The sequence below is a fragment of the Pantherophis guttatus genome, chromosome 13 (assembly GCF_059756535.1).
Source record: "Pantherophis guttatus breed Tessera chromosome 13, ASM5975653v1, whole genome shotgun sequence".
In the NCBI taxonomy this organism is placed as follows: Eukaryota; Metazoa; Chordata; class Lepidosauria; order Squamata; family Colubridae; genus Pantherophis; species Pantherophis guttatus.
In genome coordinates, this window is record NC_142075.1 from 8,778,705 (window position 1) to 8,804,235 (window position 25,531).

The 25,531-nt window shown below is 42.0% G+C and overlaps 1 protein-coding gene across 3 annotated transcripts in view; it reads right to left on the bottom strand.

Moving 5' to 3' along the window:
* The window catches only part of MCTP2 (multiple C2 and transmembrane domain containing 2), a 170,179-nt gene that overhangs the window by 35,654 nt on the left and 108,994 nt on the right, over window positions 1-25,531 (bottom strand). For all 3 annotated transcript variants that reach the window (XM_060694771.2, XM_060694772.2, XM_060694770.2), the window contains exons 15-17: window positions 21,736-21,837; window positions 20,074-20,148; window positions 17,968-18,087 (exon numbers count right to left, since the gene is read on the bottom strand). In XM_060694771.2, coding sequence (XP_060550754.2) covers window positions 17,968-18,087; window positions 20,074-20,148; window positions 21,736-21,837 — 297 coding nt within the window. The remainder of the gene's footprint in view (window positions 1-17,967; window positions 18,088-20,073; window positions 20,149-21,735; window positions 21,838-25,531) is intronic.

Here is a 25,531-nt window from a genome sequence, read left to right on the forward strand (position 1 = left end):
GTCACCGTCAGAAAAAGGGAGGGAGATGAGCTTTGCATATGTGCTACTAACCCAAATCCACAGGAGGTTTAAACACAGTTACCATTTTTATTGACCCATAATGCCTGCATTACAGAATGCACTAAAATAATCAGATGGCATTTTAAATATATCTCCCGTTTCTAAATTAACAGGAAGGGTGGAGAACAAGGACAGCCCATAATATTGCCAACAGCATGATTAGGCAATAAAAGTGCCCCGAATCCCTCAGGTCATTCACTTTCCAAGCACAAAACCATCTGAAAAAGGCCAGGGAAGAAAGGAATTTAAAGCAGCAATTTATGCTTTTAAAAAAAAAAAAACATTAAAGCCAAATGAGAACTTAAGGCATGTGTCATGTAGTTTTGAGACTAGGTGATACCTTCAAACCAACATTAGTCATGTTTGAAATCCAAAGTCAAATCTTACTGTCCCAGGAACCGTGAGGTGAAAAAGTTGATGGCCCTATGGAAAACCAGGCTGTTGAAGATGCTGTAGGCAACTCCACAGCCTCCAGAGTATTTTGGAAAATGCCTATGAAAGGGAACAACTGAACAACACCCATGGAAGTGTGATGTGAGGACATGTTCCTCCAGGCCTTCCTGTCCTCTACCATCCTCTGGAGTCCATTTAAGCTCATGCCTATTGCTTCGGTGACTCCATCCAGCCACCTCGTTCTCTGCCATCCCCTTTTTCTTTTGCCCTCCATCGTTCCCAGCATTAGACTTTTCTCCAGGGATTCCTTCCTTCTCATCAGGTGGCCAAAGTATTTGAGTTTCATCTTCAGGACCTGGCCTTCTAAAGAGCAGTCAGGGTTGATCTCCTCTAGGACCGACCGGTTGGATCGCCTTGCAGTCCAATGGATGAATAGACTACTGATTTCTTGGGGTAATACCTATACAGTAAACAGATATCTCTCCCATAAACTTACACTCTCCAAGAAAGATGCTTCCAAGCAAATTCTTCATTAATAAATATTTATTAAAACATACTGCAACTAGATTGATGAAAAACGCAAAGGCTCACCCCTTTTCTGGCTGCTTCAAATAGTCCATGCTAAAGAACAGATCTAATTCTACAAGTTGAAATCAAGGGCAGGCGAGAGAGTGTTTTAGTAATTAAATAAATGTGCATAATGAACCAGATGCCCAGGAGGGCCCTCTTTTTCCATGCAGGCCAGATTTTCACTTGAATTTTTAATTTTTATATACAGATGAAAACACTGGGCAGGGCAGAACACAACGGTGAGGTAATGCGCCAGCCATGAGGTACAGGAGGAAGAGGAAGCTGTCGGCGTGAGGTTGAACAGAATGTCTGGGTGTGTCTAGCTTTCACTACTCAGGGGCAACAACCCCCAAAATTCTTGCAACCTTCCCTCCTCCTTTGAGAAAGTGTTTCAGAGGAAACCGCTTCTGAATTTCGTGCTTGATGTGGAAAAGAATGTAACTTTGACTTTGGGTTTTATAAATTAGATGGATAGATCTTTATAGCAATGACTTGTTCATATTATTATCATATGGTTTGGTTCTGCAACCCAACAAGACAGACACAGACTTCAGAGGAGAATTAGAACTGCAGAAAAAACGATGGCTACCAACCTGCCTTCCATGGAGGACCTGTATACTGCACGAGTCAAAAAGAGGGATGTGAAAATATCTACAGACCCCTCGCATCCTGGACATAAACTGTTTCGACTCCTACCCTCAAAATGACCCTATAGAGCACTGCACACCAAGACAATTAGACACAAGGACAGTTTTTTCCCCAACGCCATCACTCTGCTAAACAAATAATTTCCTCAACACTGTCAAACTATTTACTAAATCTGCACTACTATTACTATTAATCTTCTCATCGTTCCTATCACCCATCTCCTCCCACTTATGACTGTATGACTGTAACTTGTTGCTGTATCCTCACGATTTGATTGTTTGATTGTTTCCTAGTATGATTCGATTGCTTATTTGTACCCTATGACTATCATTAAGTGTTGTACCTTGTGATTCTTGACAAATGTATCTTTTCTTTTTATGTACACTGAGAGCATATGCACCAAAGACAAATACCTTGAGTGTCCAATCACACTTGGCCAATAAAGAATTCTATTCTATTCTATTCTATTATGGAAAAACGAAAAACTGTGATTTGATGTTAATGCCTTATTCTATTGCAACAGAGAGAGTTGGAAGTCAATGCTTCTCTTTCTTTTTTCTTTTTTTCTTTTCTTTTCTTTTCCCTACCTTTCCTCACTTCTCTTTCCCCTTTCCCCTCCCACCCTCACTGCTCTTTTATTTACTTTTGTATTTTGCATTTTATAATACTTTATAACTTAATAAAAAAAACATGTTAAAGAGAAAGTGTTTTAGACATCTGTTCAAGGCTTGCATGAAAGAGATACCAAGAGCTTTTTATCGGATCGACGCAAAAAAGCAAACAAACAGAACACCACTTGCTGGAAACCAAACCAAAAATAATAGCCAATTTCTTCAGACCAAACAAGGATTCTTCTTCTGCTCTTTGTGGGACCTTGTGAGTTGGTCTCGCTGTTCCAGTGGCCTTTAAGCCAAAACACCGTTCAAAGATAAGCCCACTGATTAAAATGATGACTTTTTCTACGCTCCAATCTTTTACATTCTCATTTCCTGGCCTTTTCGCTAGAATAACAGGATCTAGACAGCCAAGCTTTGAAAATGCCTATCAATAACCCCCTTAAAATGAAAAAATAAAATAAAATAAATTAGAATATTATTATTTCACACCTGTTTAACAAGGAAAGGAAAGGGAACACAGTTGGAGAAAGGAGAAATTTCTGGGGTCATGTTAGTTTGCCCCCTTAGGGGAGATCAATCCTCTCCATTTCAGTTTCTCTGAAATTTCTCCTTTTTTCCGAATGTGCTAATTTCAGGTGCTCAACTTCCCCTTTTCTTAGAAACTGTCAAACTCGGTTCATCAAATTGAGGGTTTAATATTTGCACACTTTCCTCCCAAAATATATGCACAATTCTTTGCAATGTTGTTTAACATGTTCAGTTAAACAAAAAAACAAAAAACAAAAAAACCCAAACCCCCTACATATTCTTCTGATTTCACATTTTGGAACCAGCGTGCAAACTAAAACGGAGAATTCTGAACACTCTAGTTGGGGATGATGGGAGCTGTAATCCAGTGACCCCCAAAGAGCAAAGCCAAAAGAGAACTAGCTGGACTCAAAGGTACCAAAATGTTGCTTGACAAATTGGTAAAAATTAAGTCTTACTGCCCCCACCATTCCCTCCCAAATCAGGTGGCTTGTAACATATTTTTCGTAAGCATCTCCTTTCTCCTTTTGAATTACACAAGTGGCTAACATGATAATGAAACACTTTGGCAGAATTATGATCTTTTTGGATACGATGGCAATTAGCACCACCAAGTAGCACTCATAATGCCTTTTCAGCCTAAAAAAGCGCCTTAAGTTACTAAATAAAAAGTTTCTTATTTTGGAAAGATAAGTGCAAGCAGGGTAGAGAATGACAGAATTGAAAGGGGCCTTGGAGGTCCCTTGATCCAACCAGGGGAGCATATATGTGTGAGCCTGGCTATGTAATTGCCATTGCTCTTTACCATATTTATATAAAGCCCCAAGTCTTAAGGACATTGAATAACTAAATTACTGATATGGGTCTACCCCTTCTGTGGGATGCTGAGCCGAAAGAAAACCAAAAGAAAACAAAATCACCCTCGGAAAAATATTTGCCTAGCTATCTCATCTCATCCCATCGTTTCTCTTTTCTTGAGAACAGGGTGGAGCAAATATCGGACCTGGAATTTTTTTTAGAATAGAATAGAATCCTTTATTGACCAAGTGTGATTGGACACACAAAGAATTTTTCTTGGTGCATACGCTCTCAGAGTACATAAAAGAAAAGATACGTTCGTCAAGAATCATAAGGTACAACATTCAATGATAGTCATAGGGAAACAGTCAATATAAATCTTAAGGATACCAGCAACAAAGTTACAGTCATGTAGTCATAAGTGGAAGGAGATGGGTGGTGGGAGCGATGAGAAGACTAATAGTAATAGTAATGCAAACTTAGTGAATAGTTTGACAGTGTTGAGGGAATTATTTGTTTAGCAGAGTCATAGCGTTCGGGAAGAAACTGTCCTTGTGTCTAGTTGTTCTGGTGTGCAGTGCTCTATAGCATCGTTTTGAGGGTAGGAGTCGAAACAGTTTATGTCCAGGATGTGAGGGGTCTGTAGATATTTTCACAGCCCTCTTTTTGACTCGTTCAGTATACAGGTCCTCAGTGGAAGGCAGGTTGGTAGTAATTGTTTTTATTTCGTGCATATAAAGCAGGGGTATCAAACTCAATTTCATTATGGGCCACATCAGGGTAATGTTTGACCTCAGAGGGCCAGGAGGTTGGGGCGTGGCCAAGAATGGCCATGGCCATGGTAGGCATGGCCAGCTTGATGTCACTCATGTCAGGGGCACCTGTGGTGGCTAAATGCTAAGGCAGGACTCTCTGGAGATCCTTCTTCATTCTCATTATAATATCCTTCCTTCCTTCCTTCCTTCCTTCCTTCCTTCCTTCCTTCCTTCCTTCCTTCCTTCCTTCTTTCCTTCCTTCTCTTCTCTTCTCTCTTCTCTTCTTTTTCCTTCCCTCTTCATTCTTCATTCTCCTTTCTTCTTCCTTCCCCTCTTTCCTTATTTTTCTTTCCTTGCTCTCTTCCCATCATTTCTTCTTTTTCTTTGTCTTTCCTCTTTCCCTTTTCCTGTCCCTTCTTGCATCTCAAAGGGGAAACATTTCTCCTTTTGTTTTGTTTTTAATTTGTTTTGCTAACCCTCTGCCAGAGAAAACGGAGCTCGGCTTCCCCGAGCTCCATTTTCACTGGCAATGGCACCACAGGCCAGTCCTTTGCTATTTCCAGGCGGGACCTGCGTGCCAGATCTAAGCACCCCACCAGCCAGATCCGGCCCGCATGCCTTGAGTTTGACATCCCTGATATAAAGAATTCATTCTGCTACTGAGCAAGAAAAGCTGCTAAAACCCCTGCTGAATTGCTTGATAAAAGCACAATGCAATCCCAAGCAGCATTGATGCAGGACTTGAAATGGACACCTAACATTAGAACCATCATTAAAAAGGCACAACGAAGAAGGTTCTTCCGACGTCAACTCAAAAAGCTCAGACTGCCCCAGGAGCTGCTGACATAGTTCTACAGAGGAATCATTTGCACTTCTGTAACTGTCTGTGGTTTGGCACAGCAACCAAACAGGACGGGTAGAGACTTCAACGGAGAGTTAGGACTGCAGAAAAAAAACATTGCAATCAGCCTGCCTTTCATTGAGGACCTGCCTACTGCACCAGCCAGAAAGAGGGCTGAGAAAATATCTGCAGACCCCTCACATCCTGGACATCAAGTGTTTCAACTTCTCTTGGGATGTTGCTACTATAGAGCATTGCAGGCCAAAACAACTAGACACAGAGACAGCTTTACCCCCATGCTAACACTCTGCTAAACATCTAATTTCCACAGCCCTGTCTTATGCCTCAGGATATTTACCTAGGTAGCAGGGCTACTATTCTCCTTCTCATCTTTCCTATTACCGTCTCCTATTGGTATCTTATGATTTGTGACTGTACCTTATAATTCATGATTGCTCACTTTGTTGTTTGTATGTACACTGTGAGCTTATGCACCGAAGACCAATTCCTTGCGTGTCCCATCACGCTTGGCCAGTAACGAATTCTATTCTATTCTATTCTATTCTATTCTATTCTATTCTATTCTATTCTATTCTATTCTATTCTATTTTCTACTCTACTCTACTCTACTCTACTCTACTCTACTCTACTCTACTCTACTCTACATTACTTTTTGAGAACACAGGATGTGCATTTATTTCTGGATCTCAAGTAAACAGCAAAAGCATTCCTTGTTTGTCCAATCACACTTGGCCAAATAAAAAATTCTATTCTATTCTATTCTATTCTATTCTATTCTATTCTATTCTATTCTGTTCTGTTCTGTTCTGTACTGTACTGTACTGTACTGTACTGTACTGTACTGTACTGTACTATTTCTTTTTGAGAACACAGGATGTGCATTAATTTATGGATCTTAAGTAAACAATGGCAAAAGCATTAAACTAGGAACTGGGAGGTCATGAGTTCTATTCCTGCCTTAGCAATTAGGTGACTTTGAACTTTCTCTTAACCCTAGGAAGGAGACACACCCCTTCCAAAATCTTGCCAAGAAAACTGTCAGGACTTATCCAGGCAGTCACCAGAAGTCAATTCTGGGAAATATCTTCCATTATTAAATTCAGACTCAGTACTACTATAAAGACTCACTTCCAGCCCCTGGACCTACACCTGATCAGTAGGAAGCTACTAACCATCCCTGTATCTGTTAGCAGCAAGATTCCACAAATTACACATTGTGCAAAGAATAGGGGTACACAGTAAGAAGGCTAAGGAACTCATTAAAATAGCAGCATCGACTGCGAAACCAAAGTCTTTTCTTTACTAGAGGGAGCCTGAATCCAGCTATTGGATACTCTCTGGCTGCAAATTATGAGAGGTGAAGTTCAACTCATCTGAAAGGCAATAAATAGGTTCCACTACTAGTAGAAATCCTGAATTTTACCTTGTAGGTGTGCTCTGGTTATTCAATTCTTTCTCCAAGTACAATAACTTGGTACCATTCTCTATTAAACCTTGCATTCTTGAATGGTTTCATTAGTACAGTAGATTTATACTAATTAACAATGACAATTGAATGAACGATTGCAAATACTTGGCATGGCTAGTCTAGTGAAGAGAAGGAGCATTAGAGATGCCCATTAGATTTAAATCCCCATTAGAGATTTTCAAGAAGAGATTGGACAAATGTTTCTCCAATTTTGGGCTTAGACAGTTTAGAACTTCACCGTCTTTAGTCTGACCTAAACATAGTATATAAAATCAACTGCTACCATGTCCTACCAGCCAATGAATACTTCAGCTTCAGCCAAAAGAGCCTTGGTAGTACAGTGGTCTAAGGCACCCTGTTATTAAGTTGGTTATTAAGACGAGATGCCTGCAATTACTGCAGGTTCGAATCTCGCCAAGGCTCAAGGTTGACTCAGCCTTCCATCCTTTCTAAGGTAGGTAAATTGAGGACCCAGTTGTGGGGGCAATAAGCTGACTTTGTATAAATATACAAAAGGATGAAGGCTATTGCTGAGCACATTGTAAGCCGCCCTGAGTCTCCGGAGAAGGGCGGCATATAAATCAATTTTTTTAAAAAAAAACAACAACAATACAAGAGCACACAATAGATACAAACTCATGGTAAACCGATCCAAACTAGACTGCAGAAAATACGACTTCAGCAACAGAGCGGTCAATGCCTGGAATGCACTACCTGACTCTGTAGTTTCTTCCCCAAACCCCCAAAACTTTAACCTTTAACTGTCTACTGTTGACTTCACCTCATTCCTAAGAGGTCTGTAAGGGGTGTCCATAAGTGCACCAGCGTGCCTACCGTCCCTGTCCTAATATTCCTTTTTACTTACTCTGTAAGTAAATGTATTTATAATTATGTTTATACTTGTATCTGTCATAAAATACATGCTTGACGAAATAAATAAAATAAAAATAAATAAAGATGCTATGCAGATTCCTGCCCTGGGCAAGGGGTTAAATTAAAAGACCACCAAATCCCTTCCAGCCCTATGATGCTATGATTGTCATTTCTGTATTCAGATGTTTATTTTATTTAATGCTGCCTGGCCTGCTTTCTTTTTTAATGCTACTGTAATCCTTCCAATATTCCAGGCTGAGAATCTTCTCTCCTGCCCCCCTGCCCCCCACCCCCGGGTCAATTTTCAGCAGGCTGGGTAATTGATGAAGTTGGGTGAAGATGGTGCATCTACAATTTTTAAAGTAGAAAGAAAGAGAGTAATGTAATTGCCAGCCGGATGGGGGAATTGAGGAATTAAGAGTCCCAAAGGTGCTTCCCACCCACACCCACGAGGCAACTGGACTTTCTTGCTTTTCTTTGAAGACATTTCGCTTCTCATCCAAGAAGCTTCTTCAAGAAAATTAGAGATATGAAGGGAACATTTCATGCAAAGATGGGCATGATAAAGGACCAAAATGGCAGGGACCTAAGTGTTGTGGCTCCGTTGCCTGAGCCTGGGCTATCGACAGATGCGAGTGAGGGAGAGGAGTTGGCAAGGCCTCCCTCTCCAGGACCCTCCTCTCTGGCAATGCCTCCGGAGGACACCGAAGGCCAAACGATAGGCTCAGAGCCAAGCCCGTCCCCGCAGCCACAGGTGGACAGCGATGAAGAAGATAAGTGCTGGCTGGACCCGCGACAGAGGCGCAGGGAGAACCGTGCACAGCAGAGGGGAAGGCGTGCCAGAGATTAGCTGAGTCACTGGACCACAACCCACAGGGTATAAATGTGTGTGTGGTGGCTGGTTCAGTTTGTGACGAGCAAAAACTGGAAATACTCCATGATCTCTGCTTTACTGGACTTTGCCTGCTTTATCGGACTGCATTTGGATTAATCCTTGTATTGTTGACACTCTGCCTGTTTTATCGGAATGCTTGCAGTCTAATCTTTGTTTTGTGTGAGTAAAGTCTGAATTGGCAGCTAGCCACTGGGTTGCTGCCAGCTTTATCTTCAAAGAGTTTTTTTGTGTGGCTTATTAACTCCGGGCTGTCTGTGGGGGTGCGTGTGGGGTACGGGGACAGAACACTAACAGAGGCAGAAGAGATTAAGAAGAGGTGGCAAAATTACACAGAACAACAATACAGGAACGAACTTAACATCCCTGATAACCAAAATGGGGTGGTCACTGACCTCGAGCCAGACATTTATTTATTTTATTTTTATTTATTTATTTGTCAAGCATATATAAGATAACAGGTAAAAGTATACACGTAATTTGAATACATGAAAAGAGTAAGAGTAAAAGGGAATATTAGGACAGGGACGGTAGGCACGCTGGTGCACTTATGCACGCCCCTTACAGACCTCTTAGGAATGGGGTGAGGTCCACAGTAGACAGTCTAAGGTTAAAGTTTTGGAGGTTTGGGGAACTAACCAGTCAGGTAGTGCATTCCAGGCATTGACCACTCTGTTACTGAAGTCATATTTTCTGCAATCAAGTTTGGAGCGGTTTATGTTGAGTTTGTATCTATTATTTGTTCGTGTATTGTTGTGATTGAAGCTGAAGTAGTCATTGACAGGTAGGACATTGTGGCAGATAATTTTATGTACTACACTTAGGTCAGACCAAATTTGGTGTAATTCTAAGTTGTCTAAGCCCAAAATTTGAAGTCTGGTGGCATAAGGTATTTTATTGCGGGTAGAGGAATGGAGGACTCTTCTCGTAAAATATCTCTGAACTCTCTCAATTGTATTTATGTCTGATATGCAGTGCGGGTTCCAGACAGATGAGCTGTATTGGAGAATTGGTCTAGCAAATGTTTTGTATGCTCTAGTTAGTAGTACAATATTACCAGAGAAGAAGCTACGGAAGATTAGGTTAACAACCCTTAAAGCCTTTTTGATTTTTAATGACTTTCAGATCCTAGAATGTGAAGTCAAATGAGCCTTCTGCTCTTTAGAAGGCCAGATCCTGAAGATGAAACTCAAATCCTTTGGCCACCTGATGAGAAGGAAGGATTCACTGGAGAAGAGCCTAATGCTGGGAAAGACTGAGGGCAAAAGAAGAAGGGGAAGGCAGAGAACGAGGTGGCTGGATGGAGTCACTGATGCAGTCGGCGTGAGCTTAAATGGACTCCGGGGGATGGTAGAGGACAGGAAGGCCTGGAGGAACATTGTCCATGGGGTCACGATGGGACGGACACGTCTACATAACTAACAACAAAAGTTGCCTCTTTTGGGTGGGGGGAAGCACCATGACCTGGATAACTGAGAATCTCCATAGACATTGAGGAATTAAGAAGTTTTTCTAACTTTTAGCAAGCTCATTAATACTTCCCAATTCCTTGGCTACAACATATCACAAAGACACAAGAAATTAACTCCTAAGGAGCGTACGCTCTTCCAACCTTCTGAATCTTCTATTCCCATCCGCGACATTCAACCAACAGGAATCATTCCTTATGTATCCACAAAAGAGCTGACCTCTCAACCCGCTAGAATCTGGATCACTTTTAGAAAATTGAAGGACGGGGAGGCGAAATTACATTTCGTTGTCCTTGGTGCGGCACTCAAAGCTCTGTGGATATTCCACTCCAAGATCATTTCATGGTTATTTTCTATGAATTGTAGCCAGAAGGGTAGCATTTTGATGTTTAAGTTTTCTAATGCATTAGACTCTATTTTCCTCAGAAGAGACACGGCTGGAGAAAATTACAGGAAAAAGAATGGAGAATTAGCACTCTCTGTTGTCTTCATAAGAGTATATGTCCGTGAGGGGATTCCACTCCTTCCTGCCTTCCCCTTTGACTCTAAAGTTCCCGCATATTTTTAATAATAGCAATAATGGCAGCAATGAAATATCCAGCCTCTTTTTTGTACAGAAGGGACGCGGTGGCTCAGTGGCTAAGATGCTGAGCTAGTCGATCAAAAGGTCGGCAGTTCAATGGTTCGAATCCCCAGTGCCGTGTAATGGGGTGAGCTCCCGTGACTTGTCCCAGCTTCTGCCAACCTAGCAGTTTGAAAGCAGGTAAAAAATGCAAGTAGAAAAATAGGGACCACCTTTGGTGGGAAGGGAACAGCGTTCTGTGCACCTTTGGCCTTGAGTCATGCCAGCCACATGACCACGGAGACGTCTTCGGACAGCGCTGGCTCTTCGGCTTTGAAACAGAGATGAGCACCGCCCCCTAGAGTCAGGAACGACTAGCATGTATGTGCAAGGGGAACTTTTACCTTTACCTTATTTTGTACAGTTACAGTGGCATGCATAATAATGCTCTTGCCTCTTATTTTCTTCCCCCCTCCATAACAACTCAGAGAAGTGGGTTGGGCTAAAATAATACTACTAATAATAATACTAACAACGATTTGGAATAAGTGAGATGAGCAAGGGATGGTGTAAGCCAGACGAAAGGAAGGAAATGGAAGGGTGGGGAAACCCGAAGTTTTTACCATTCTTGATTGTACATTGCCACCTACAGGAATTTCTCTTTTTGGGGGAAATAAAACTAATCTAATCTGCTGCTGTTGATTTAACTATCTTCTTTCCCAAGGCCTCACACAGGGAATTCCAGGTGAGAGGTTTCTAAGGTCCCATCGGATTCAGAACCGAATCCGCTTGTATCTCCCCACCCGCCTACCAACAGCTGCCTGTTTGTAGTTTGTATGTTAAGACAAATGAAGTGTTCTTCTAGCGTTTCAATGTACTTTACATCACAGTTATCCACAAACTGAGGGGGCATGAAAATGAAAGGCATACAAGGTCACCCAAAGTGAAAGCAAATTCACAGGGAAAATAACCCTCATCATTTTAGGGAACTAGCTGAAGCTCAGGATGATGGTATAAGGCAGTGATGGCTAACCTTTTCCAGACCGAGTGCCCAAAGTGCACGTGCACGCACGAGAATGCGCACGAGCGCCTGAACCCCCAAAATGCAATGCATGCGTAGCCTCCGTGCATGTGCCCCACCCCCGTGCATGTGTGCATGCCACCCCCCCTGCATGCATGTGTACCCCCCATGCCTGCGCAGCAGAGACCTGATGACCAGCTGGCTGGCAGGAGGCGCGTGCACATGCGTGGCGAAACTGAACTGGGGCGACGGCTCGCGTGCCCAAGAGAGGGTGCCATAGGGTCGCCATCATGGGTATAGTGCAGGGATGGCTAACCTGTTTGCCATCGCGTGCCAAAAATGGGAGGAGCATGGAGGGGTCGCGCATGTGTGTGCCCACACCCATAATGCAATGCGCCACACCCCCTAGAAAGCCTCTGGACCCTGGGGAGAGCAAAAAACGGGCCTTTCTCACCCACCCCCAGAGGCCCTCTGATAGATAGATAGATAGAGGATGGACGCATAATGGCTGTAAATGATAGACAGATGACATGATAGATTGATAGATAGAATGATGGATGGATGGATGGATGGATGGATGGATGGATGGATGGATGATAGCTGTAGATGATAGATGACATGAAAGATGAGAGAGAGAGAGAGAGGATGGATGGATGGATGGATGGATGGATGGATGGATAGATAGATAGATAGATAGATAGATAGATAGATAGATAGATAGATAGATAGATGATGGATGGATGGATGGATGATAGCTGTAGATGATAGATATATAACATAATAGATGAGAGAGAGAGAGATAATAAATAGATGATGGCTGGATGGACGGATGGAGGGATGATAGGTATAGATGATAGATAGATGACATGATAAATGACAAATAAATAGATAGATAGATAGATAGATAGATAGATAGATAGATAGATAGATAGATAGATAGATATGGATGCATGGATGGATAGTAGCAGTAGATGATAGATAGATGACATGATAGATGATAGGTAGGTAGGTAAGCAGATAGATAGATAGATAGATAGATAGATAGATAGATAGATAGATAGATAGATAATGGATGGATGATAACTGTAAATGATAGATGATGATAGATAGATTAGATAGATAGATGATAGATAGATAACTGTAAATGATAGATGATAGATAGATAGATAGATAGATAGATAGATAGATAGATAGATAGATAGATAGATAATGGATGGATGATAACTGTAAATGATAGATGATGATAGATAGATTAGATAGATAGATGATAGATAGATAACTGTAAATGATAGATGATAGATAGATAGATAGATAGATAGATAGATAGATAGATAGATAGATAGATAATGGATGGACAGATGGATAGATGATGGCTGTAAATGATAGATGATAGATAGATAGATAGATAGATAGATAGATAGATAGATAGATAGATAATGGATGGACGGATGGATAGATGATGGCTGTAAATGATAGATGATAGATAGATAGATAGATAGATAGATAGATAGATAGATAGATAGATAATGGATGGACAGATGGATAGATGATGGCTGTAAATGATAGATGACATGATAGATCAATAGATCGATAGATAGATAATGGATGGATGGATGATAGCTGTAGATGATAGATCGATGACATGATAGATGATAGACAGACAGACAGATAGATATAGATAATAAATAGATGATGGATGGATGGATGGACGGACAGACGGACGGACATGAATCCAGTTTAAAAAAATGGGCTTGCCAATGTGAGTCCAGAGAGCACAGAGAATTGCGATTCTCCATAAATCGTGGTACAACATAAGCTCTCCTCCCATTAACATCAGCTGGCAGCTGTCTGCAAGTATTGAAAAACGAGAGGCAGCACTGAAAAAGCAAGGGGGCCAGTGATCGCAGTCCAACCTGTTTGGAATTCAGACGGAATCCAATGATTAAGAGGCTAGCAGGCAAAAACTGTGCCACAGACTGATGAATGGACCACAATGGGGAATTTCTCTCTCCAGAAAGGATCAGATCAAGCAGCTCAAATTATTAGACCAGTTCTCTTGTCACTGTCACCCGAGGTGGGTCTAATTAGAGGTTACTCTTGACAGCGTGGCCACTTGGTATGGCATTAAAACAGGAGCCGTGGCTTGCCAAGCCCAGGCAGATAAGGGGAAAGATGCACAGTCCAAGTCAGGAGAGGGGGGGCCAGAAAGGGTTGTAAAAAACGACAGCTGGAATGTAAAATGAAAACGCTCAGAAATAAGATACAAACACAAGTGGACAAGTTAGCTGGAAACATCACCCAGAGAGAGTGTAATTCTCTGATAGGGCAAGACAGAGCATTGTTTTCCCATCTGCTGGATTCAAGGTTGCGGTGCGATTATTATTTCCATAACGGCAGCGGTTGCATAATTTATGAAAGAGATAACAGGACAAGAGGCTGCCACAAAGAAGAGGGAGTCGAGCTATTCTCCAAAGCACCAGAAGGCAGGACAAGAAGCAACGGATGGAAACTAATCAAGGAGAGAAGCAACCTAGAACTAAGGAGAAACTTCCTGACAATGAGGACAATGAATCAGTGGAACAACTTGATTCCAGAAGTTGTGAATGCTCCAACACTGGAAGCTTTTAAGAAGATGTTGGATAACCGTTTGTCTGAAGTGGTGTAGGGTTTCCTGCCTAATCAGGGGGTTGGACTAGAAGACCTCCAAGGTCCTTTTCAACTTTGTTATTCTATACATCTTAATCCATTGTACAAAATATGAAGACACTTGAACTAGCACTAAGGAACTGGAGGCTAAAACATATAAACCAATAAATATGAAGAACGGTTGCAGGAACTGGATATGTCTAGTTCGATGAAAAGAAGGACTGGGGGAGACATGATAGCTGTGTTCCAATATCTCAGGGGCTGCCACAAAGAAGAGGGAGTCAAGCTATTCTCCAAAGCACCTGAGGGCAGGACAAGAAGCAACGGATGGAAACTAATCAAGGAGAGAAGCAACCTAGAACTAAGGAGAAACTTCCTGGCAATGAGGACAATGAATCAGTGGAACAACTTTCCTCCAGAAATTGTGAATTTTCCAACACTGAAAGTTTTTAAGAAGATGTTGGATAACCGTTTGTCTGAAGTGGTGTAGGGTCTCCTGCTTGAGCAGGGGATTGATTTTGGGGTAGCGTTCTTGTCAACAAGAGAACTGATTTGGCCCTGCCTTCCTCCAGGAAGTCTTCCTCTCAACATCCAATGCTTTCTTCTCAACTTTCCAGTCTAGCCCTGGTGGTCTGCCATCGAAGAGATAACTAGGCCCTCTTAGCAAAGCTTGTGAGGAAGCAAACAGTCTAAATCTCTTCCCCACCCCACTTAGCTTCATACTACCGAAGGAGATAAGTATCTCTCAGGCCAAGAGGTCATGGAAAGTAATGAATGCATGTCTTCTGGCCTTCTGCCCAATAATAGTTCCTAGAATGCAAAATGAGAGATGAAACCAAGTGTAGGGGGTGTGTGGGTGTGTGTGAAGGCGATGGGCAGGGAAAAATGGGTGGAAAGCACACAACCCTCCTTTTTCCTCAGAACCTGAAGACCAGGCTCCGCCAGCTGGAGAATGGGAGAATTTTGGAAGGAATGGGAATGGGAATGGGAATGGGGTAGAGTAGAGTAGAGTAGAGTAGAGTAGAGTAGAGTAGAGTAGAGTAGAGTAGAGTAGAGTAGAGTAGAATAGAATAGAATAGAATAGAATAGAATAGAATAGAATAGAATAGAATAGAATAGAATAGAATAGAATAGAATAGAATAGAATAGAATAGAATAGTTCTCACTGTCAGGAAATTTCTCCTTAGTTCTAAGTTGCTTCTCTCCTTGATTAGTTTCCACCCGTTGCTTCTTGTCCTGCCTTCAGGTGCTTTGGAGAACAAGTTGACTCCCTCTTCTTTGTGGCTATATTTTGGGTTTTTTTTCTCAGCCTTCTTTCCTAACACTTACATAGCTCATTCATATAGAGAACAGAACAGAAACTGAGGAGAGATGAAAGACTCAGTATGTAATAGAATAGAATAACCGAGTTGGAAGGGACCTTGGAGGTCTTCTAGTCCAACCCCCTGCTCAGGCAGGAAACCCTACACCACTTCAGACAAATGGTTATCCAATCTCCTCTTAAAAACTTCCAGTGTTGGAGCATTCACAACTTCTGGAGGCAAGTTGTTCCACTGATTAATTGTCCTCACTGTTAGGAAGTTTCTCCTTAGTTCCAGGTTGCTTCTCTCCTTGATTAGTTTCCACTCATTGCTTCTTGTCCTGCCCTCAGGGGCTTTGGAAAATTGCTTGACTCCCTCTTCTTTGGGGCAGCCCCTGAGATATTCCATGCTGAGAGTTCCACGCTGGAGGTGGCTGCTGGATTGATGGCAGACAGGGAGTGGGGGAGGTTGAGCTTTAATTCCTGCTTACAATATTCCTTGGAAAACATTCTGGTGGGCTTTTCCAGGAAGTTAGAGAAGGGGGATAGTTGAAGGTGTGTTTTTTTTTTCTACATTTCCCTCAGATTACTATAATTGTATTAAGAAAAACTGTAATTTCATTCAATGACATAATTGCCATTAATTCACTGCGAACTCTTGATAGAAGGTATAATTAGTCTGGGGGGAAAAGTCATAAGCAGCATGTGCAGTGAAGCACAATTCCTCACAACAGCCATTCAATGTTTAAAACCAACCTTTAAATTGTATTGTACTATTAGGGACACGGTGGCTCAGTGGCCAAGATGCTGAGTTTGTCGATCGAAAAGTCGGCAGTTCAGCGGTCCAAATCCCTAGTGCCGCGTAACAGGGTGAGCTCCCGTTACTTGTCCCAGCTTCTGCTAACCTAGCAGTTAGAAAGTAGGTGAAAAATGCAAGTAGAAAAATAGGGACCACCTTTGGTGGGAAGGAAACAGCATTCCGTGCACCTTTGACGTTTAGTCATGCCGGCCACGTGACCACGGAGACGTCTTCGGACAGCGCTGGCTCTTCGGGTTTGAAACAGAGATGAGCACCGCCCCCTAGAGTTGCGAACAACTAGCACATATGTGCGAGGGGAACCTTTACCTTTACAGCTAAGTAAAATAAGGGTTTGAGAACTCAATAGTGTTTCACTGTCCAGCCGACTCTTGGCCCAAGGCTTATTTAGAGCTCCGTTTTAAAGAGATGGGCCGTTCATTTCAAAAAGAGAGATTTTGATACAATTGCTTTATTTCATCAGCCAGTTATTGCTTGCTCCGACAAGCTCCGCGAGATCATTTAATTAGAAAATGCTTGCCAACCTGCTATAAACGCAGCATGGATTTGTACACTTTTTAATCATCTTTTCCTGCAAATCGCTTCCTATTCCTTTCCAATCTTCTAAATATTTTTTCCCCCCTACCTACTTTAAGCTTTGAAAACTCAGGAAAAAAAAAACTGCTTGAAAGAACTGAAACTTCTGCAGTTATTTGTCTCTCTCCTGACCCTTTGTCTTATAAACTCTAAAATCTTCCAATGGAAATGTTTTTTTTTAAAAAAGAAAATAATATTAAATACACCGTTCTTTAATTATTTTTTTTTAAAAAATAACCCTGAACTTATACAATTTGCTGTGTTTTCAATGCAATAAATCTAAACTCTCTTCCTCCCCATGCCAGGAAACAAATTTCTAAAATAATTTTAATTTCTGGGTTTTTTGTTTTTTTTCAGGGAGCTGTAAATTTAGCAAAGAGAACTATTTTTGGAGTAAAAAGTGGTACGTATGGGCACAGAGATGCCAGGAGTGGGCTGCTGGGGATTCGCAGGAGTTTGGGAGAACCTCTAGCTAAGATTCTGTATAGTTCGGAGAACTCCCAAATCCCACTCCTGGCTGGCCCCGCCTACCCCGCCCCTCCCAAGAGTCCCCACACGGCCTGTTTTGGGTGTAGGTCGCGCACGGAGGGTGAAAAAATGGGCCTACTGGAAGTTCGTGACTGTCTCCGGCCTCCAGAGGGCCTCCGGAGCCTGGGGAGGCCTTTTTCGCCCTCCCGGAGGCTCAAGGAAAGCCTCCAGAGCCCGGGGAGGGAAAACCCCCCCCCACTGCTATGGTGCAGGAGGCCAAGTAGGCCACACTCACGACGACCACTCAGCAACCGGGCAGAGAACCCCTTGCTAAAATTTTTGAAGCCCATCCCTGACACATGCAAACATATTTGGGCATTACCCCAAGTCATAGTGTGGTTTATTTTGGGGGGCAGGTGATAATTCAGCTTCCTTCCCAAATAAAAGGTTCGGGCAAAAGGACAGAAGTGTTTTCAGATCCATCCTTCTTCAGGTCTTTGAATCGTAATACTGTACATCTTCTCTCAAGACATATATTATCCCACCCACCCCTCAAAAGCAGCAGTTCAGTAGTTAACTAATTACAAAGGCCTCTTTAAAAAAACAACAACATTTAATTAGGTGTGTGAATTAATCCCACTCACCACAAAAGCTATCAAGCTTCTTAGGGGAGATTCCCAGTGAAAGCAGCTTCCAAGGAACTGTATTGTGTTCCAGATTGCCATGGAGATTCTTTTCACCCGATCCACGTTTCTTGATAAGATCTGGTGGGCAGCCAAGGGAATGAAAATAAGGAAGAAGATGGTCAGGATGGCAGGTGAAGTTTTAGCATAGGTAGGCTGGACAGCATAAAAACAACAACCTTCCAAACAGACTTAACGTATTCATATTTGTTCTGTTCTATGTATATAAAGCTCTGACCCAGCTCCCCAAACACGACAAAACCTCTGAAGTTAACTCAAAGATTCCTTTATCAGACGCACCGGCAGCCTCGGCAAAAAGTTTCTCTCTCAACGCAAGCTAACAAGTCCGACCAGAAGATCAATAGTTGTCTGCCACATCTACTCATCTCTGCCCCCTGCCTTTTATCCCCAGAGCTAGGGTGTGGCTTCGCTAGCAGCAGTGGCTCTTCCTTCCCAAGGACCGGCCCATAGATTTCCACTGCTCTCCTCTCCTCTGCCTTCTGGGCATCCACGCATCAGGCACTGGACCCAGCTATTCCTCCTCTTGCTCATCAGCCACCTCCAAGGTATTGGTTCTCATCTTTAAAGTGCTCCATGGCTTAGGGCCCGGGTATTTACGAGACCACCTTCTGCCACCGATAACCTCCCACCGGCCAATCCGCTCCCACAGAGAGGGTCTCCTCAGGGTGCCATCGGCCAAGCAATGTCGACTGACGACCCCCAGGGGGAGAGCCTTCTCTGTGGGGGCACCCGCCCTCTGGAACGAGCTACCCCCAGGAATACGACTGATCCCGGACCTCCGTACTTTCCGTCGAGCTTTGAAGACCTTCCTATTTCAACAAGCCGGGCTGGCTTAAAATTTTAATGGGTTATTTTATGGGCAAAGGGTTTTAAATTTTGGGAAGCCAATTTGATTTAATTCTGTTTTAATTCATCTTAATTTTTATATTGTATGTATTTTAATCTTGGCTGTTCACCGCCCTGAGTCCTTCGGGAGAAGGGCGGTATACAAATTTAATAAACCTAACCTAAACCTAACCTCCTTTGTTTCGGCTGCTGGAGGGGCCACAACAAAAGGGCTTTTTACAAGTTTAAATTATTTTTATTGTCAGATGGGTGTGTTATACCAGGCTTGGAACCCGTTGACAATTCTCTTTGCTCTACAAGGCATCGTTCTTAAAATGCTAGAAGAAAATATGATGGGAAAAAAAAGTGTTTAATTGAAACAAGGGTTTTTCCTGATCAAGGAACCCAATGAATCCTTATATTCAATCCTGAATCTAACATTCCTATTCAGCATTAAGCTTCTACTGGGGTGGGCAAGTGACGTCATGTAAATCCAGAGGTTGCCATGGCAATAATGCAAATGATGTGATTTGGATGATATCATAGCTCGTATAACATCCTCTAATATCTACTTAGAGAGTCTCAATCATCCAGGTCACGGTTGGTCCCAAAGGCGCTTTTTCAAAAGGCAACTGGACTTCCTTGCTATTTTTGTCTTCGAAAATGTTTCGCTTCTCATCCAAGAAGCTTCTTCAGTTCTTCTTCAGTTCAGAACTGAAGAAGCTTCTTGGATGAGAAGCGAAACGTCTTCAAGGAAAAACAAGGAACTCCAGTTGCCTTTTGAAAAAAAGGACCTTTGGGACATTCTCTGATTTGATTACTCTGGTTTCTAATAGAGATCAATGTTTCTAAACCAGTGTTTCTCAACCTTGGTAGCTTGAAGATGGGTGGACTTCAACTCCCAGAATCCCCCAGCCAGCGCTGCTGGCTGGGGGATTCTGGGAGTTGAAGTCCACCCATCTTCAAGCTTCCAAGGTTGAGAAACACTGAAGTCCACCCATCTTCAAGCTTCCAAGGTTGAGAAACACTGTTCTAAACCATCTCCTTTGTCCTGTTGACGTTGACGTTTAGATGTTCAGCATCTAACAACGATCTTGACAACTTTCATGTCTTTGATCTTGAAGTACATGGAGATGTGGCACTTTCCAAAGAATGAATAAATAGAGTCATGGAATTCTGGGGTCAACAGGGTTTCATCGAGCAGCCTCAACATTGACCTACCTTCTTGGAAAACTTGCGGTTGTCTTCCAAGCATCTCCTCTCACGTGGAGAAAAGGTTCTAACGCTCGCTCTTATCTGAAATAAAGTAGCAACGGCCACATAACGTCAAAATTCAGAGTTCCGTTAAAGCATTCAGCCACCCCAGTGACAAGCATACACCTGGATATCTCCTGCTAATATTCCTTTTATCTAAATAGTTCTCGACAGTTGAAACCTCCCTTACTGAGACTATTCTTCAGTCTTGAAGAAAAGGTCACTCAGAAACATGCCCACATGAAGAGGTGATTCAGGATAAACCATAGTTTATGGAATGGGTTGCAGCTGGTCTAGGGTTTAGGTCCGTGATGGGAAATCTATGGCAAGCATGCCACAGCTGGTACACAGAGCCATCTCTGCAGGCACGCAAGTCATCGCCCAGCCCAGCTCCACCGCACATACGCACGCGCCTCCCGTCAGCCAGCTGAATTTCGGATGTGTGGGAGGGTGGGGCACATGCGGGAGACACCCGCACATGCATGGGGGGTGGGGATTACATGTGCATGCGCGAGAGAGGGGACAGAGCTCAGGGGGTGCAGCGCCCCCCCCAGACCGCTTTTGGGCCCAGGAGGCTGCAGGGAGGCCTGCTAGGCCTAAATGGGGGGCAGGGGGGTTGCGTGTACATGCGCAGGGGGCAGGGGGAGCATGGGGGGGTTGTGCACTTATGCGCAGGGTGGGTGCACATTTTTTTTTTTAATTTGATTTATATGCCGCCCTTCTCTGGAGACTCAGGGCAGCTTACAATGCGTTAAGCAATAGCCTTCATACTTTTGTATATTTTTATACAAAGTCAGCTTATTGCCCCCACAAACTGGGTCCTCATTTCACCTACCTTAGAAAGGATGGAAGGCTGAGTCAACCTTGAGCCTTGGAGAGATTCGAACCAGCAGTAATTGCAGGCAGCTGTGTTAATAACAGGGTGCTTAGACTACTGTACTATCAAGGCTCTTTGATTGCATTATGGGTGCCGGCATGCGCGCACGCTCTCGCGCACATGCGCTTTCAGCACACAACGAGAAAAAGGTTAGCTATCACTGGTTTAGGAGAACCCAATTCTGATCTCTCTCAACAATGAAGCCAGAATCAGGAAAAAGAAACATCAATGTCCACTTTTCAGGAACCCATTTATTTATTGAGGGTGGTGCACCTTCCGCTGCGCCCTCAAGACCTTTTTATTCCAACAGGCTGGCCTGGCCTAACCTCCCTTTTTAATTGTAAATTTTAAAGTTGTCTAAAATTTTAGGGTTGTTTTAATCTGTTCTGGGCCAAATTTATTTAATTAGGTTTTTATATACTGTTTTTAAATTTTGTAATTCTGTGTGTTTTATCTCTTGGTTGTTCACCACCCTGAGTCCCTCGGGAGAAGGGTGGTATATAAATCTAATAATAATAATAAAAAATAATAATAATCTGTTGTTAAGATGCTGGGCTTGTCAGCTGGAAAGCCGACAGCCCTGGTTCGAGACCCAAGCTCCATGCGACGGGTTGAGCTCCCATCCTCACCCAGCTTCTTGCCAACCTAGCAGTTCAAAAGCATGCAAATGCGAGTAGATAAATGGGTACCACTTCCATGGTGATACCCATCAGATCATCTTACACCTTCTCCTTTAAAAACCACAGACTTACAGGATTAAACAGGACTTCTATTTCCAAGTGGACCATGCCTTTTGATTGAAGTTCCAGATCTTTATTCTTTAACACGTAGCAGCTTTGCTGTCCGTTTTTAATCTGTAAGTAACAAATTTAAAAAAGTGTCAAAAATGAGCTCAATAAAGCTGCTATTTATATCGCCTTCAATGCATTTGCACAACTAAAAAAGCGCAGACAAGAGCAAGAAGGACTGCAGGCTAAAACATATGAAGAGGAATTGGGTATGTCAAATTTAATGAAAAGAAGGAATAGGCGTGACATGATAGCAGTGTTCCAATATTTGAGGGACTGCCACAAAAAAGATGGAGTTGGTGGAAAAATGGGTGGAAAAGTCTTTGCATCTTATACAGCAAATATTGCGATGGGGGGGAAGGGGAGTTGGTGTGGCACCAATCAGCTGTTCTAGAATGGGCCACCGTGGCAAATTGGCCACAGCGGTGATGGTGAATGGGCCGCGCCAGTGAACAGGCGGTGGTGAATGGGTCGCACCAAATGGGCCACGGTGGCACGGCAAACGGGCGAATAGGTGGTGGCAAACAGGCCGTGACAAATGGATGATGGCAAACGGGCCACGGCAAACAGTCCACAGTGAACGGGCCATGGCGAATAGGCCAGATGAATACCAGATGGATGCTGGGAGGCAGAGGCAGATTTTTTTTTTCTTGTTTTCCTCCCCCAAAGCTAGGTGTGTCTTATAGTCTGGAGCGTCTTATAGTCCGAAAAGTATGGTAATCAAGGAGAGAAGCAACCTAAAAATAAGGAATAATTTTCTGACAGTGAGAACTATTAACCAGTGGAACAGCTTGCCTTCAGAAGTTGGGGGTGCTCCATCACTGGAGGCTTTTAAGAAAAGACTGGACAGCCACTTGTCCTGGAATGATATACTATATATATAGGGTGTCCTCTCCAGCAGATTCCTCCAAGATTCCTTCTAGCAGTGCAGTATAGTATAGTATATTATAGCATAGCATAGTACAGTATAGTATATAGTATAGTATAGCATAGCATAACATAGCATAGCTAGTGTTAATGTTAGTGTTAGTGTTAGTGTTAGTATCAGTATCAGTATCAGTATCAGTATTAGTATTAGTACCGTTTCCCCCAAAATAAGACATCCCCTGATAATAAGCCCAATTGGGCTTTTGAGCGCATGGCAATAAGGCCAAGCGCTTATTTCAGGGTTCAAAAAAATATAAGACAGAGTCTTATTTTCGGGGAAACACGCTATTAGGTTGACTCAGCCTTCCACCCTTCTGAGGTTGGCAAAATGAGGACCCAGATTGTTGGGGGCAATATGATGACTCTGTAAACCGCTTAGAGAGGGCTGTAAAGCACTGTAAAGTGGTATATAAGTCTAAATGCTATTGCTATGCTATTGCTATTAGTATTAGTATCAGTATATTAGTATTGCATTCTATTCTATTCTATTCTATTCTATTCTATTCTATTCTAGTCTAGTCTAGTCTAGTCTAGTCTAGTCTAGTCTAGTCTAGTCTCAAGTCAAGCTTGCCTTGGAAGCTTGTTTTCAACTGCAGCAATTCACTTAACAACTGTGGAAGAAAGGTCATAAAATGGGGCAAAATTCACTTAACAAATGTTTCACTTAACAAATGCAACAAATGCAATTTTGGGCTCAGTTCTGGTCATAAATTGAGGACAACTGTAATCCTCAAAGCACAACAGCTACCCCAAATCCAGGGGCCTTCAATTCCACCCTCCCTCCATGATTATCCCCATGTATGCTGAATCCACAAAATCATAACTGGAAAAAGTATTCACACATACTCGGAGAGACAAAATAAATACACACGACCAAAATAAAGGGATTCCTATAAACAGTTTGGTGGTGCCTTGAATATAAAGTGGATTTCCAAGGTTCTAATTTGTTTGTTGGCTTCTCTTGTGCTAAATGGATAAAACAAAAAAAAACTCATTTCAAACCATTTGGCTCGTCAGAAAAGGTGGCTTTGGCTTTTAAAAAAATACGGGAGGAAAATATACATAATACATGGTACAATAAGGATTGATTAAACATTTGGATTCTGCTCTGTCTCCCTTCTCAACTCCGGGCCCTGCTTTTAAGATGGGGAAATAACTGGATTCAAAATAATGTAACATGAAAGCTGTCACGGAAGGTTTGGGGTGGGGGTGGGGAATCATCTTTGGCAGAACAAAATACCCAAAGATCATTATGAAATTGCAGACGCATTTTAAGATGCTTCCGCAAAAGCCTCGTTAAGATTTAAGGAAGGAGTCTGTTAGGTTCAACAGCACACGGAACAGTCACAACTACCTGAGTTTATACGGTTTCATGACAAGTAAGAAACTACGGGGTTAATTCAGTTCATTCGCAAGGAGGGGATGTTTGTTTGTTTGTTTGTGTGTTTGTTCATTCATTCATTCATTCATGCATTCATTCATTCATTCATTCATTCATTCATTCATTCATTCTATAGCCAGTCATCTCAGTTTATGACTCTGGACAGTTTACAATTCAAATTGTCTCTCTGTTTGCCTGCCTGCCTATATATTATCTATCTATCTATCTTCTATCTATCTATCTATCTATCTATCTATCTATCTATCTATCTATGTATCATCTATCTATCTATCTATCTATCTATCTATCTATCTATCTACCTACCTACCTACCTACCTACCTACCTACCTATCTATCATATCCACTATCTATCTATCTATCTATCTATCTATCTATCTATCTATCTATCTATCTATCATTTATCATCTCCATCCATTATCTATCTATCTATCTATCTATCTATCTATCTATCTATCTATCTATCTCATCTATCTACCTATCTACCTACATAAGTATCATCTATGTATCTCATATATCTACCTATCTACCTACATATGTATCATCTATCTATCTATCTATCTATCTATCTATCTATCTATCTATCTATCTATCTATCTATCTATCTATCTATCTACCTACCTACCTACCTACCTATCTACCTACCTACCTACCTACCTATCATCTCCATCCATTATCTATCTATCTATCTGTCTGTCTGTCTGTCTGTCTATCTATCTATCTATCTATCTATCTATCTATCTATCTATCTATCTATCTATCTACCTACCTACCTACCTACCTACCTACCTACCTACCTACCTACCTACCTACCTACCTATCATCTCCATCCATTATCTATCTATCTATCTGTCTATCTATCTATCTATCTATCTATCTATCTATCTATCTATCTATCTATCTATCTATCTACCTATCTATCTACCTAAATATATATCATCTATCTATCTATCTATCTATCTATCTATCTATCTATCTACCTACCTACCTACCTACCTACCTACCTACCTACCTACCTACCTACCTATCATCTCCATCCATTATCTATCTATCTATCTGTCTATCTATCTATCTATCTATCTATCTATCTATCTATCTACCTATCTATCTACCTATCTACCTAAATATATATCATCTATCTATCTATCTATCTATCTATCTATCTATCTATCTATCTACCTACCTATGTATTATCTATCTATCTCATCTCTCATCTAATCAATCATCTATCTATCATCTATTTATCAATCATCTATCTATCTCTATCTATTTATCTATCTGAAGTATTTGGGGTGTGTGTGTGTGTACACACACTCTACAATTAAAATGACTGACAACAAAGTCAATGGGGAAGCCAGAGTCACTTAACAACCGTGTTACTAACTTAACAACTGCAGTGATTCACTTAACAACTGTGGCAAGAAAGCGGAGAAA